At 41.6% G+C, this 15763-nt stretch overlaps 1 protein-coding gene across 3 annotated transcripts in view; it reads left to right on the top strand.

The window, feature by feature from the left end:
- Positions 1-325: 325 nt before the first annotated feature.
- MLLT10 (MLLT10 histone lysine methyltransferase DOT1L cofactor) overlaps positions 326-15763 on the top strand; it is a 130059-nt gene continuing 114621 nt past the window's right edge. Inside the window, exons 1-3 of one of the 3 annotated variants that reach the window (XM_061468291.1) lie at positions 326-583; positions 1225-1393; positions 4097-4176. In XM_061468291.1, the coding sequence (XP_061324275.1) occupies positions 545-583; positions 1225-1393; positions 4097-4176 (288 nt within the window). In that variant the 5' untranslated portion in view covers positions 326-544. The remainder of the gene's footprint in view (positions 584-1224; positions 1394-4096; positions 4177-15763) is intronic. The other 2 variants (XM_061468288.1, XM_061468290.1) reach the window with 2 other exon arrangements.

Genomic DNA, 15763 nt, shown 5'->3' with positions numbered 1-15763 from the left:
ACAGCCACGCAGCGCTGCATCCGCACGAGGAGTTTTGGGGGGAGAGGAGAAAGAGAGGGATTAATAATGCATTAGTTTTGCAGCTCCATCGAAGGGAAAATAAACAAAATAGTAAAAGTTGCGGTGAGGGCAGGGAAGTGGCATAATAGCGAGAATGCATTAGTGCTGCAGGCACACCGAGGGGACATAAACAGGATAATAAAAGTTGGGAGCGGGAATGCATTAGTCCTGCAGGCACATCAGGGGGAAAATAAACAAGATAGTAAAAATGATTTCTGCGGGGTGGGCGGGAACGGGGCGAGTCCTGCCGCCTTCCTGAAGGGGGCATGAGCACGGTGACATCGCGGGTGGGAGCGGGGCGCATGTCTGCCACCTCCCCGCCCCCCCTACACACACTGAGGGGAGGGGGGGCAGCAACAACCCCAGCTAACGCTCGCCCGGGCTGGGAGGGGAAGCGGTTTCGCAGGGGCTGTCCCGCGGCGCAGCGCTGCCCGCGTTGTTAGGATTAGGCCGGCCGGGGCTGGGGGGTGGGTGGAAACACGCGATGGCTCGCCCGGGGGACGGAGAGTGGCAGCACGGCGAGGTGGGTGTCCGGGCGGCTGGGCGGGTGGCGGTGGCGCTGCGCGGCCCGGGCTGGGCCCTCAGGTGCCTGTGGCGGGAGGCGCGGAGGCAAGGCGAGGGGCGGGTGGGCCTGGCGGGGCGCCTTGCCTTGCCTTGCCTTGCCTCGCCTCGCCGCTGGCTCGCGCACGCTCTCTCGGCGCGACGGTTGGAGCCGGGGTGTGGGGGGAAGGGAGGTGTTGGGGGGAGAGGTAGAGCGCGCGCTCAGCCGCGGCTCACGTTCCATGGGCGGCTCGTGAACCATCGCGAGGAGGGCCCTAGGCCGAGGCCTTCCCGGCGGGGGGGCGCACAGTGCGCCTGCGCGCTGGACTTGCTCTCCTGCCTGCCTGCCTGCCTGCCGCGCCGTGTCCTCCTCAGTGTGCTGTCGCCGGGCTGCCCCTGCCTGCCTGCCTGCCACCGTGACTGACTGACACAGCCTGGCCTCTTGGTCGGGCCGCGGAGAGAAGAGGCTCTCAGGCAGCGGTCATGGGCCCTAAATCATTGCCGTGGCGGCGGTGGCGGCGGCGGCGGCTGAGTGACTGAGGGGAGACACTGCCGGGGGAGGGGGCAGGCAGAGGGTACAGCGTGTTAGTGTGTGGTGTTGACGACGGTGTTTTTAACCCTTAGATGGTCTCTAGCGAGCCGTTGCTGCTGCCTGTGTCACTGGAGGGCGAGTTCTCCAATAGCATGAAGGAGATGATCGGCGGCTGCTGCGTGTGCTCCGACGAGAGGGGCTGGGCCGAGAACCCGCTTGTCTACTGCGACGGGCACGGCTGCAATGTCGCAGTGCATCAAGGTGAGTGGATAAGCGAGTGCCAGCTTGCCCGCGCTGGCCTCAAGCCTCGCTACGTCTTGATGGTCCCTGCCCTCTTCCCTTGGGCCTGCTCCGACCCCCCAGTCGCTCAACCTTGGCCGTTTTTCTCCTTTTCTCACCACGTCTCCCCCATCCTCCCCCCCCCCCTACTTCTTGAAGCGTGTTCGCCTGTCTCTAGGACCACGTGCTTTCTGGTCTGACTTGTCCTGTCATCCTCTATTCTTCCAGCCTGTTTTTTTCTCTCATCTGAGACTTCCTGTATTATGACTTCCTGTATTATAGCTGTAAGAAAAGAAGAGTTCCTTTTCCATTTTTTCGCCTTTCCTCTTCCCCTTGTGCCTTTTCTGTGCCTGTATTTCCTAGCCTGCCTTTGCACTGTTAGCAACCTCAGCTGCATCAGTCCAGAGACTACCTAAAACTCCTTCCCTTCTGTTGCAGAACTTCTTACTAATCTCTATTCTGACAATTGTTGTATTTCTTTCTTTGTATGCTTGATCGCTCTTGTCCCTTCCTTTCCCAAGTTAGAATAATAAATTTAAGGGGCAGCCAGTAGACGAGGAGGGTTTAGGATTGGAAGAGAGCAGTGTGTAGGAGAGACTTAGCTGTCATGTGATTTCTTCCTCTGCCTGCCTTTCCTCGAATGTCGTTTGGCTGATGCTTCCTGGTAGATGGAGACTTCCTGTTGTCGCTCTGTAGGGGGAGGGTGCTAGTCAGAGGGGCTGATGCTGGATTTGTTTGGATTAGTGGAGGCTGGTTGATTGGTTTCCAGTTCAGCTCAGGAGCTGGCACGTTCCCTCTATGTGTGGTTGTTTTGTTTCTGTCAGTGGGTTGACCCCTCTTGTTAGAGCAGAGGAAGAAATTGGATTCTGCCGGTTACATTGTAAGAAAGTAAGTTATGATGTCTTTTTGCGTTATGGTAGTAGAAATAAGGAATAAGATGTAGTTCCTCTGTATCAATGCCCAAGCAGGCATACAAGCTCTGTGGCTGGCTCTCTGACTCCTTCTAAATGGTGAACAAATTGGAGGAGACAAAATCCTAAATCTGGTTCGTTAGTATGAGTGCATGTGAAAATACTAATGTGTGTCTTATGCTTGGTCCTGAATTGTGTTGAAGATGATACAGTAACTGTTTCAGGTTTATGCTCCTTTCTAAGCTGTCAAGAATTAGTGATAAATAGTAATAATTTAAGGAGATTGGCAAAAGAGTTCAATTATTCTTGTTAATGTTAGATTGAACGCGGAGGGGAGCTGACAGTATCTGTGAAATTAGTCTGGTTTTGAATCAGTTTTCTGTTTTCTTAAGAGCTGAGTAATGTTAACCAGTAAGTTAATTCTGCTGTTGTGGAGTCTTAGAATCATGGGAAAGAATGCTAAAACATGATTACTTCTAGAAGTCATACCTGAACCAGCTATTACTTTTGCATTATCTTGGGCATCTTCCCTTGTTCTAGAGTCTGGTTAATATCATCAGTGGAAAAAGTTGATGACAGCAGCAGTTTTGGAGCTGAAATAGCATGAATGACAAAAGTCTGTTTGGGGAAGTATTCCTAATATATAGAGACACGCTTCAGTAAATTAGAATACTGAGCCTTTTTTTGAAGGTGAGGTGCAAATCTGAATTTGAATCTGGCAGAAAGCATGCAAAGTACTGTTGCTTCTAAATACAGATGTTGTAGAGGTCTTAAGAAAGAAGAGCTGTTTTGATTTACTGCATCATTGATGTTTTAAGTTTTGGAGTTTATATGTCATGTGAATGAAGGTGGTAGAGAAAGTATGTCCACTGTTTTTGTAGTCTTTCTGTCATAAAAGTGCTAGTCCTCATGGTTAAAGCTGGTAGTCCTTATTTGAAGTTCAGACAGCAGTATTAACTGAGAAACTTTATTAATTGCATTTTTTGGGTATTATTATTTTTCCTTCAAAGGAAACTTCAAGTGTTAAGTCACAGGCAAGTTGTGGAGGACAAAATCTCATGTGTTTGAGTAAGCTTTGCATGATAGCGGAAGTATACACCAAAGGAAGTCCTGGAGCTCAATAAACAGTATCAGAGCACAAACCTGTGGTGGACTGTTCTAGGCTGTAGATGTACTCTGTCACGTTTGCAGATACAGAAGTACTTCGCCTCAGCTTTGGTCTTTGCCCAACTCACATTGCCTTTGGATGTAATTGCCAGCCCTGTCTCTAAGTTTCATTCTGTAATTAGCTTCTTACCCTGCACTGTCTCTTGCTAATGTAAATGCGTGATTGCACATTTACAACCTCCCTCTTACTTTCTAAAAAGGAAATCAAAGTCTTTCTCATCTGTGGTTAATATAGGTGCAACAAAAATGATGTTTTTCCTCATGTTAAAGAATTTTATTGTATGGTAGAAGGGGCTTATCAAGATAGTTTGGTCTGTCAGTACTTGGATAATATATTTGAAAATTTGACAACTGATCTGTTTAGTCATTATGACTAATGCATGTATATAATACGAAAAGATTTCATTGACTTTCCTTTGCATACATTTTCAAGTGGAAACTTGTACTTCATTTCTTGTGACAGGATTTAATGTACATTGTAGAGATATCGTTTTGACTTATTGAAATGACATGAGATCAATTAATACTAAGCTTGTTCTTTAATGTTCATATGAATAGTACTGTGGTGCTGCTGCTTTGCTGAAATATTTTGTCTTGTTCAAAACAGCTTGCTATGGAATTGTTCAAGTACCCACTGGACCTTGGTTTTGCAGGAAGTGTGAATCTCAGGAAAGAGCAGCCAGAGTGGTATGTGCTTTGTTTATTAAGTAATGCTGGTTGTTACACTTGTGTGGATAATGTTTACCCAAATATGCCAGTAGTAGTAGAAAATAGCTTAGCTTTCTGGAATAATTCCATCTAGATGCTGTTGAGAAGTGGAAATATGCAACTGCCATTAAGTGTTCTGACAATTTCTGGGGGAGTGTGTGTGTTTGATTTATTTATTTATATTCCCCCTTCAAAGATGATTTTCTTCTTATGTATGATGTGGGTTTTGTGTAATTTTGTCTGTTTAACACTTATATAGTTAGGTATGGGGAAGAAATAAAATCCATGTCCAGTTTTCTTCTATAGCAACTTTAGATTGCCAGTTTAAAGCTTCAGTCTAGGAATGCTTAAACAATAAGTAGTGTTCTTAATTTTGGAACCTAATGCTTACTTGGAATGTGATACCTCTAACTGAAGAAACATTTTCTTTCTCTGTCTTGAAAATTTTTTATGGTAAATACTGGGGGTTCAGATAATCCTTCTAAATAACAACAAAAACCCCAAAAGGTGGTTTTTTTTCCCTTCTTTGATTATGTGAGAATTTTTTTGGTCAGACTCTTATGTTATTAGATCAAGCTGCATTTTCATATAAAGAGAATCACCTTTCTTACTACTTGGCACTTCTTAGTTTGTTTTCCAGCAAAAGATAAAGTGAGAGTATTTAGAAAAATGGACCTGTTCTTTTGTCTCTGAAAAAAATTTCACATAAAAATGGAAAGAGAAGGTGGTGCAGCATCTTAGGGCAGTGTGTAAACTATTTCTGACTTTCATACCTGGAGACAAATTAAGTGCTTGAGACCAAATTTTCAGTGACTAACAGAGTGTGTACATGAGCCTTTTGGTGTATCTATTTCCTTTTCTAATACAAAGAAACGGTAGGATGACTTAATGTTCTGTGAATTTTTGGCACAGGACTGAAGAATCTTGTTACTTTACTTTTTCACAGCTTGTCACTGTTGTTTCCATAATGCCCTAGTAACCTAGACTTTGTTATTCCTTCTGAAACAAACCTGTTGGTGGGAGCATGGTTTGTGTGCTCTCCAAATATTTGTCAACAGAAAATCCAAACAGCATCCCTTTCTGAATAAAGGCTGTTTCTTTCTTTTCCTGGGAAGACCATCAGCAATGTAAAGTTTTTTGAGTAGCATTTTCTTAATGTAGTTGAGTTTAGTTTATACAAATTGACAGCAAAGTTAAAAATACAGAAGTGGTGGAGAGATGGAGGCTAGGAGAAGGAATTTTCTGGCACATGATTGGGAAGTCTCTTCAGGATTTAGGACATAGTTATTCCTGGCTTCTCCTGACACAAAGGATGAAGGAGAACTGTACTGAGTTCTAAACCAATGTCTTGCTTCATTCTGATAATTTCTCAAAGAGAATAGCTTTGATAGGCATTATACTGCTTTTCTTTGGTGTTTGAAGAAGAAACAGTGATGAAGTTAACTGAATTTTCTTCCTGGTGTATTCCATTCTTGTTTCCACCTAATGGGGTCTGTTTATGGTACAGTTCAACAATTTGATTACTGATCTCGTTTTGGAAAAAAAAATCTTTCCTATTTGTAATATAGCATATATCGGTGTAAGTGGTTCTCTGGTGAAACTGGAGGTAGAACAGTTGGTGTTTTAACAACTACTTATATGTTAGAGAGTTAGAAACATGGTGGTTGTCTCTGGGGTCTTGGAGAAGCCCTTAGCATTCAGAAACTTAAGTGAAGCTCTGACTTCGGTATGAAAACTGGAACTTTGTTGTAACCAGTTTATCAAATGCAGAAGTTTTAATGCACTTACAAAAGTAATATGCTTGCAAAAGCAAACCTCCTTATCATCACGGTAGGAGGCTGAAGCATACTTTTTCTGTTGGCCTTTCTGTCTAGAAACAAAACCAGAATTAAATCAGCCATACTGTATACTAGTCTTGAAGTCAAGGCTTATTTTTCCTTGCTGATGCTGCCTGTGTTGTGTGGGTTTTTTTGGTGTGGTTTTTTTTTAGGCTGCAGTTACTGGGCAAATAAATCCATTCTGCTAGGAGACAAGGGTTTATTGCTTCACTGAAGTTAGTCTGGCTTTAACAACTGAAAGAAATAGACTATACTCAGCAGCATGTAACTCAAGTAGGTGGGTCATCAGAGAACTTCACTTAATAGCAGGTTAGAGCAGTTGGCTTCCCATATACTTTCAGGTGTTACACACTGATGTCTGCTGTGTTCCCTTTCTTTTTTGTGCTGCTCCTAAGCTGGTGCATTGTTGGTGAAAGCAGCGGTTGATTATTTTTCAGCCACACAAGCCTCCTGGCTGGTTGATTTAGGCGTTTATGATAGTGAGGTGGTAGCCAGCGTCTTGGGTTTTGAATGGTCAACTAGTAGCTGGAAAACATGTTTCCAGGCTTGGCAAATTGTAATGGGCCTTGGCTCTAGCAGGGTCATGTGTTTTGTGTGTGTGAAGAAACAGAGATATTTGTGAACCTGAACTCTTTGGATAATGGTCTTATCAAGGTGTCTGGTTATTATCTGCTCTACCTTTTATAATGATGCATATTTAGTACATAATAAATAGAAGGTTGTAATCCCAGTATGCACTTTCTACAATTGCTGTGTAAGTTTTTTGACTACTGCTTGAAAAGTTGCAGTTTTCCCTAAATCAGCTAATTTATCTTAGCTGACCTATGATGGGGTTGGAATGGAAATCTATTCAGGATAGGTGGCAACTGCTCCCAGCTTTGCCTGTGTCAGCACCAGCTGTTGTTACCCTGCATAGTGAGTCCTTTTTATGTCTTCAGATGTACCTTGACTTCTGAATCAAGCAGGACAGGTACATGTTGACACAGGAAAAAGTAGTATTAGGCACAGTGTAAGAATGTATGCATATGGAGTAGAACAGACATAAGGGACTTTGGGCCCTGGCTTGGGAAATGGAATGGAGCATACATATGCAGGGGCTGACAGTACTGGTATTTGAAAAGAGACTAGAGAAGCTGAATTTAGGAATTGTAGCACAGTTGTTCAAAAAGACTTCTTTCCCCATCATTGTATTATGTGCCAAACATCTTTCTTGATGATCTTATTTTAAGAATGATTTAATTTTAGTATATAGTGGGATATAGATAGACAGTGTGTTTATGGTTTACTAGAAGCTAGTACTTCTTATGCTTATCATGAAGGAACCATAATAATCCATGAGATAGAAATACCAGGCAACACAGAGGCATTTAACATTTGCACAAACAGCTAGCTTGGGTGGCTTATTAGCTACATGTAGGTGTTGGTCCTTGTGAATTCAGCTTGATTCAGAGAGACCAGGAGACCTCAGCATGGAACTTCAGTGTTACGGGTTCCAGGAAGTTTGACTTCAGGCACAGCTCAGCTTGTACATGTGAAGTCAGATTGCTTACAGCATTGCAAGTGAATTAATATGCTGTTAATCTGTTTCATTGGAATACATATATCATAAGCCTGTTGTTGCACCTGGAAGAATCAGTTTGGACTTGGTCAAATTATTCTAATGTTGTAAAGGTGGTGTTTTTTCTACTTGGCATTTCTATGTTTTTAATTTTTCTCCTGTGAGGTGGTTTATGAAGTCAAATGCAGAACTGGCCCAGAACTGAGATGGCACATACACATGACACTACAGCTTGTCTAATAAGCCACGTGTAATTTAGTCCTGTGGAATGTGTTGAGGGGGCTGTGACTCCCTGTGGAGCTAGCCACATAAGGTTTGAGATAGTATTCATCTGGGTCTCATCTGAATCTAGCTTAACTGGAGTTTCTGTACTTCCTTGTGTTTGTTGGAAATTGGTGCAGAGGCAGAAAGACTGTCATTGCAGAGTCAGTTTAGGTCATACAGTACTTAAGGAGTCAGAGCTGTAGAAATGCAGCTGTGCTGTTTACCTCCAAAGCCAGTTCAGGTACATTATGATCTCATAGTGATAGGTTCTTGCTACTAATCCTGCCAGACCTGAGCTGTTCCTGCATCTGCTGCACAGATGATTCAGTCTGAATGCTTGAGGGTTTTTTTTTAGTCTTTAATATAACAATGGTTGTATTTCTCTCCCAAGCTCCCTTTTAAGAAAAATCTTTCATCACATGTGTCTACAGGTTTGTTACTGCAGAGTTGCTCATGAGTTGATGTTTCCAAAATTTAACATCCCACCACCAGCATTTATGTAGTATAAAATACCCATAAGTGCAGTGTTGCTTGCCTTTTGCTTAGACAGAAGGAGGCAAAGGAGGAGGAAATGGGAACGTAGGCTTTCGGTATGCAGATAGGTTTGTGATTAGAGGTCCGACTGCTCTGGGTCAACAGGCTGCCTCCAAGGGAATGGGATCTCTGTGCTTGTGCCTACAGTCAGTTTTGGCGTGGCTATTCTGTAGCCATCTGTACCTGTAACCTAGAATGTGCATTGATATATATGGTCACAGTATAGGTGAACTGAACTTATTTTTAGAAGAAGAAAACTTGCTGTTTTCTTTTTTTCTTCAGCATGAAATACTGGCTACCAAATCATTCAGAATAATAATTTATATGTTCTCTTTGCAGATGCCTCTTGAAATAATTCTAAAAAAATTCTGAATTCATGTTTTTTTAAAGTGTATCCATAATTTTCCTTAAAGGACATTTTATATAAGAATACTACTACAATTACTTTTAAGAATAATTTAACAACTAGTAGAAAAAATTGCTTTAGTTCTGAGCATACAACAGAAAAGTTGACCTATATGATCTTATGTGGCTTTTACACAGCAGAAATGTCTAAATAAGAAAAGAAAAAGTGACTATAAAATACAAATTGCTAGTAGATTTTTTTTTTTGTATAAAGATGAGATTAAATATGAGAAACTGCCACTTATTAGCAATCTCCCCTGTTCTGGCCTTCCCCCTCAAAAAAACCCCAACAAAACAAAGCCAAAAAAAAAATCCCCAAACCACCTCAATCTAAAAACCAGTAGCACAGTTTTGTCTTTTATGTATAACTATGCAGTCTGGAAGGCAGTGAGTGTTTGTTTGTGGCTGGATAATTGAAGTAAGGAGGCTGCCCAAAGACACTTGGGCACAGCATGTTATATTTAGTTTGTGTGGCAAGGTTTCGGTAGTGGGGATGGCAACAGGGGTGGCTAGAAGCTTCCCCTGTATCTGATGGAGCCAGTGCCAGCCAGCTCCAGGACGGGCCTGCTGTTGGCCAAGGCTGAGCCCATCAGTGACAGCGATAGTGCCTCTGAGATAACATAGTTAAGAAGTGTTTGGGGGGTGAAACCAGTGCAATAGAAACTGCAGCCAGAGAGAGGAGTGAGAACATGTGAGAGAAATAACCCCTTCACCAAGGTCAGGGCAGAAGGAGAGGTGGATGTTCTCCAGGCGCCAGAGCAAATATTCCCTTGCAGCCTTTGGTAAAGACTGTTGAGGCAAGCTGTCCTGCAGCCCATGGAGAGCCATGGTGGATAAGATCTCCACTTGTAGCCTGGGGAGGACTCCATGCTGGAGCAGATGGGTGCCCAAAAGAGGCTGTGACCCTGTGGAAAACCTGTGCGGGAGCGGGTTTCCTGCAGGACTTGTGACCCTGGGGGTGATCCACACTGGGGCAGTCTGTTCTGGAGGGACTGCACCTGTGGAAGGGACTGACGCTGGAGGAGTTCATGAGGAACTGCAGCCTGTGGGAAGGATTCAGGTTGGAGAAGTTCATGGAAAACAGTCTCCCATGGGAGGGACCCTGTGCTGGAGCAGAGGAAGAGAGTGAGAAGTCCTCCCCTGAGGAGGAGAGAGTGGCAGAGATGTATGATGAACTGACCACAACCCTCATTTGCCATCTTCATGTGCTGCTCAGGGGGAGGAGGTAGAGCTGGGGAGTAAAGTTGAGCCCAGTAAGAAGGGAGGGGTGGGGGGGAAGGTGTTTTTAATTTTTTTTAATTATTTTTTTCCTCATTGTCTTAATCTGATTTGTTTGATAATAAATTGAATTGATTTTGCCCATGATGGTAATTGCCGAATGATCTCTCCCTGTCCTTATCTTGAGCATGAGCCTTTCTTTTCTCTCCCCTGTATGGCTGAGGAGGGGTAGTGATAGAGCAGCTCTGGTGGGCACCTAGTGTCCAGCCAGGGTCAAGCCACCGTAGTCCTGTTTGGAGCCCAACAGGAGGAGTTTGAGATAAAGAGAGTGACTGGGAGAGGTAATGAGCAAAATGTGGACCGAAGAGAGCTAGAGGGAGAAGAGCGGAATGATTGTGAAGAATTCCTGTTCTAATGGTGGTGAAGGTGAAACTTCTTTTATTCTGAAATGCTATTGCTTGAGTGGTATTTCTTGTCTGTTATGTAGCTGGGTGTGTGTTACTTGCTTTGTATTTCATCAGTAGGAGAAAATATTTTCTCCTGTTCATTTTATTTAATTTTTTTAATATGTAGTGAGTATAGACCCATAACCTTACTGCACTGTGACTTAGAAGATAACCTAATTGCTTAGGATTGCATAGTGTCTGGTCACCAAGGTTAGGCGCTGCAGAAGGGCAGTATCGTTTCAGTGCATCCTCCACTCCGGCTGGCAAACTGAACCTGTGCTGTGCATATCAAAGTGGGAGTATTAATGTTACTTCTGATTGTGCTGCCTTCCTTTGTGTGTTATGGTTTTGGGTTGATTTTTGTGTACTGCATTTTTCCCTGCTTGTCTACGTAGTTTCTACTTGGTTTCTAAATACACATCCGAGTTTATAAACTTAAAGCCCTTAATTACAGCAGAAAAGGTCTGCAAACTTTTTTTCCAGTTTTGATCAGTTGCTATTTACCTAAATGTACACCTTATTTGTGCAGGAATTTAATTTGCATTACGGATACATGGAATATTCAGTCTTCAAAACACAGCATTCCATCTTTCAAGTACTACTTGATGAAAAGTTTACAACGTAGTTATCAATATAACAGGTACTTTAGTAAATGCTCTGAAGCTTCTGTGGCAAAATTACTAACCAGACTGAGACTAGAGCAAACATTTTCTGTTACAGGAGTTGCTTAATTCTCATGCAGAAAACGTTTTGTGACAGTTTCATTGCAAGACTGTTCAATCACTGGCAGAAGAAGTCTCTAAAGTAAGCAAGATGCTCCTCAACTGCAAAGAACCTTACTTAAAATGCATACTAGCATTTTATACCTAGGAATTTTTAGGGTACATCTGTGGTATGTTGCAGGAGGACACTGAAGCGAACCATTGCATACTGTGTTTTTCTTCAGCTAGATTGAACTGGGTCGGTAGTATATGTTCAGCCTGATAACAAAAGCTTGGGTGTTTAGCTGGAAGTCCAGCCAAACATTGCAGGTATTTCTAATGGCCTCCTGATGCTTTCCACTGGAGAACACTGTGTGACTCTTAATTTTGTGTATCTTTATAATTCGTTTTCATGCAACATCTCGCAAGGTTTACTAGTCTTAAATATGTAGTGAGAGATCTATGGCTTCAGACTTCTGAACCTGGAGTAGCCAGGTCTTGGTGCATGCTGTGTTACATTATGTTACAGTGTACTCTGTTATCTCACCTCTAGTTACCCTGCATGTATTGAGCAAAAGTATGACTGAATGTCACCTGTAATACGTACTGACTGGATGGTCTTGGAAGAATGCAGATTTGCATGTTGATTGCCTCTAATCTTCTTGTCATAGTCTTTAAATTTATTATCTTTAGTAGATATTTTTGACAGAGCTAACTGAATCTGCATATATTTTTGTCTGATGCCTTGGTAAAAAGAAGCAGGTTGAGTCTCTGTAATTTATCCGGGTATAAAACCCGAAATGCTTCAGGTAGTCAGTCTGTTTTTCTTTTACCTGTCAACTGTCTGCTTTAAAAAAAAGTTCTCTCCTTCTCTTGGGACAAATGACTGAATAGAGATGGGGCAGAGATTTGGCAAATTTGTCAGCATCAAGAAATGATTATTTGAAGATGGAGATGACTTAATTTCTTAAGTTGTCAAGTTGCAGAACATAGCACTTTCAAAGAGAAGTTACTGACAGTATGCATTCGTTTGCTCTATTAGTGGTGTCAGCCAGTTGGGGATTCTTGAATGTGGCAGATGATCTTTTGATTCCTGTTGGTTCTTCACTGTGGCTTATAAATACTGGAGTCTGGTGTGAATCATAGGTTGGAAACACTGGAACTTCAGTTTGTTTCAGATACTTTGAAAAAATTGTGTAGTTAGCTACTTGCTGACTTATGCTTCAAATACTTGCATGATTAGAAGCTATCATTTATAGAGCCATCTAGATCAAAATATCAAAGTATTTTGTGGGTTTATAAGTTAGGTCTTAAAATACTGCAGGCTGAGACTATAAGGTGTATTGCTCAACAGCTGTAGTTTAGAAATTGCTGAATAAGAAAATGTGGATTTGGTTTTGTAGATAGCAGTGTCTTCATTGGCCGGGCCATGCATTCCTATGGAAGCTTTGGGAGAAGGGGTTATACAATTCAGCCTTTCTGCTGCACTAAACAAGTGGAAAATGAAGATTTGACTTTGGCAAGTATTATAAAGCATGAGTGTGAAAATTAGAAATACACTGTAATGGGAATTTTCAAATTACCTAATTGATTAAAGGAAAAATACCAAAAAAAGATTAGTAAAAAGTAGCAGAGTAAAAGGATTAGATACGAATAGCTAGCCTAAGTTTGGTATGAATAGAGCTTCGGTAATTTCATCAGCATTTGGCACTGCTTGTGAGTTTTATTGGACTTTCTGGAGGCTTCAAGGGCTGAGAGGGTGATCATCTCTGGTTAGTCGTATGTTAGCAGTGTTAGTTTGCTTCATGGAATATAGTTTGAAGGGGTGGATGGAAAAATGAGATGTCACTGGGCTCTGAGAGCTGGCGTAAGTTATTGCCAGCAGATGTAGACATGGTCAGTCTGGTACGCATCCTGTTGCTCGGTCTCTGTACTAACTGCCTGTGAATTCTCATCTATTGATAGAATTTATGCCAAGACCTAAATTTCCAGTATACTGGTTTGCACCATTCTGAAATACCTGTTTTTTTTTCTTCTTCTGGTAGTCTAATCTTGCAAAAAAATGTTTCTTTGTAGGCTCTAAGGCACTTGTTCTTCTGCAGATACCATCTCATTAACTGAATCTGAGTTTTCTGTTAAATATAATCTAGTTTCTGGTGTAATTAGTACACTCTTAAGTGTCTTCAAACTGTGTTTTTTCTTTATAGAGGAAGCTACGTTTACATTGGTTATTCAGTACCATATTTGCCTGAATCTAACACAAACTACTCACTAAAATGACCACAAATTTTTCCAGGTTTATTAGAGGAAAGCATAGTTTTTCTTATTTTCAGTGTTTTAATTCTAATATGTGTGGGTTTAATTAATTAATTTATTCCTGTCAAAGAAATGAGCCAGTACACTAGAGGAGGAAGGGGGACATAGAAAGAAAAGTGTGAAGGGAATATGAGAAAACGTAGGACTCCTTCCTCTGGAGATGATGGAATACCGATTTTGCACTGGGGGATAATGAAAATGAATAGCAAAAATGTTTTGAGCTTAGAAGGTAGATTTTAATAAAAACGTGACTAAAGCACTTCAACTACTTACATATAGTAGGATGAGGTATGTGGAGCATTGGCACAAGTGAAACTCTAGGTGTGATTTGTGATCAACTTTGTATCCAGAGCTTTTCTCTATTTTCCAGAATTTTTACATTTTTGACAGCGGTAGGTATGTCCATGCCAGCGTTAAATTGTTCTGCATGAACTGAAAAAAACTCTTGTGGATGTCTTTACCCTTCTAAACCATTTTTTAAAAACATCCTAAGACATTTTGTGTTGTCTGAAGCAGTAGCATATAAGGCTACCTAGCATATTCAAAGTCTGTAGTATCAGGAAAGATCATCTTGGGCATGATACAGAGTATTAGAGGTGATTTCTAAATGTTTCCTTCTTCTAACAGCCAAAGGTGGGATAAAATGGTGTGGAGTATTGCTGAAGGTAGGTGAAGCTGTTCCACAGAACTTGGGAGATGAATACCCAGGGCCACAGTCAGCTGTGCTGCAGGCTTCCACAACTACCAGTGAATGGGAGCCAAGGTTCTTTGCTCGTCAGGGGCTGCCAGCTGGAAAGCCATTGATCAGAAACTAGCCATCTGATCAGCTACTTTGCTTACCTTTGTAAACCTGTCTGTGTGCTTTGTGGGAGTGTTCTGAGTTACTGTGTTTTGATATATACAGAAATACCCAGTAACATGGCATGCTGTAAAATAGATGTATTTGCAAGCAAAAGCAGAAATAAAGCAGTAAAATGACTTCTGCTTGGCAATTGTCTCTTTACTCCTAGGTTAATTTTAAGAAAGTTGTAAGAATTTGATGGAGTATGTAGGGTTTGTTTTCACTAAAATGTGAACTACAACTCACAACAAAAGCAAATGGATTTAACCATTTTACTGTTTGATTAATGATTAACAGGAGCAGCAGAATAAAATGTTTTGTCTGTCAAGTTTTAACTCCTGTTGGTGAAAGGATTGAAAGAGATTGAGTGTCAGGTTTCAAGAACTCTGCTGATTTGTGTAACTTGCTGTTTTGTTATTTGTAGCTTTAATGGTCATGTATTGCAATTTCTTAAAGTTGTTCCTTTCAGTTAAATATTTTTTTTCCTGTTGTCAAGCAATATAAAACAGTAATTCTGTGATCAAAATGTACTTTAGATAAAAAAAACTATTCTGGAAGCATACAAGTCATGCTGGGTATTGCACAGCTTGGAGAGGGAAAAATAAGCTTGTAAACTAAACAGTTTGTGTTGATGCCTATTGAAATACTTGGAGTATACGAATGTCAGGGAGATACCAACATTGACTTAATAAATATATCTGCATCTGGGCCCAAGAAATATGTCTATACTACTACCAATATTAAATTTGTCTGTTTCAGGTGTAATGTGTGGTCATTTTTTTTTTGTTTTGTTTTGTTTGTTTTTTATTGGTTTGTTTTATTTTTTGTGGGGGAGGGTGTACGGGGTGTGAGGATGTTTTGGTTGTGGAGTCTGTGTTTGTTTCTTTTTAAGGCACTTGGTTGGAATTCCATACTCCTCATAGCCAGCATAGATGATGACACCTCCTGAACAGGGTGGTTGTTTCCTGCTCCCTGCCTGTGTTCTTATTTCATTTTTTTTTATCTGGCATTGTTCATATGGCCTTGTGGAAAGATGGCTCAAAGAAGTGATCTGGCTGAAAAAAGCCTGTTTTATTTTTAGCTTTCCGATTAGGATTTCCATATGGTCAAATGAATGCTCTTCCCAGAGCAAGGAGGCAGTACGAAGTGCACAGCAGGGGCAAGTGATTTTTTGGCAACAGTGTGCAATTATGTTACCTTAAAGTGAGCCTGAAGTAAAGTCAGCTAGAATTGCTGATATTTCAGACTGATATTTCAGGCTAAGTTTTTAGGAACTGTGGGCTATTTAATCTGCTGTGGATCTTCTTGTGTTATTTAGGTTAACAGGTCATACTGAGACACACAGTTTTATTGCCTCACTGCAATGCTGGGAATTCAGTCCTGCAGGACTTTACTTGGTTGACAGTCATTATTCAGGTGAATGCTTCCATTGGCCTAGCTTGGAT

The sequence above is a fragment of the Pezoporus flaviventris genome, unplaced genomic scaffold (assembly GCF_033815535.1).
Source record: "Pezoporus flaviventris isolate CSIRO_AGI_PZ_B2104156 unplaced genomic scaffold, CSIRO_AGI_Pfla_v1 ptg000047l, whole genome shotgun sequence".
In the NCBI taxonomy this organism is placed as follows: Eukaryota; Metazoa; Chordata; class Aves; order Psittaciformes; family Psittacidae; genus Pezoporus; species Pezoporus flaviventris.
This window is presented reverse-complemented; position numbering and strand designations above follow the sequence as displayed.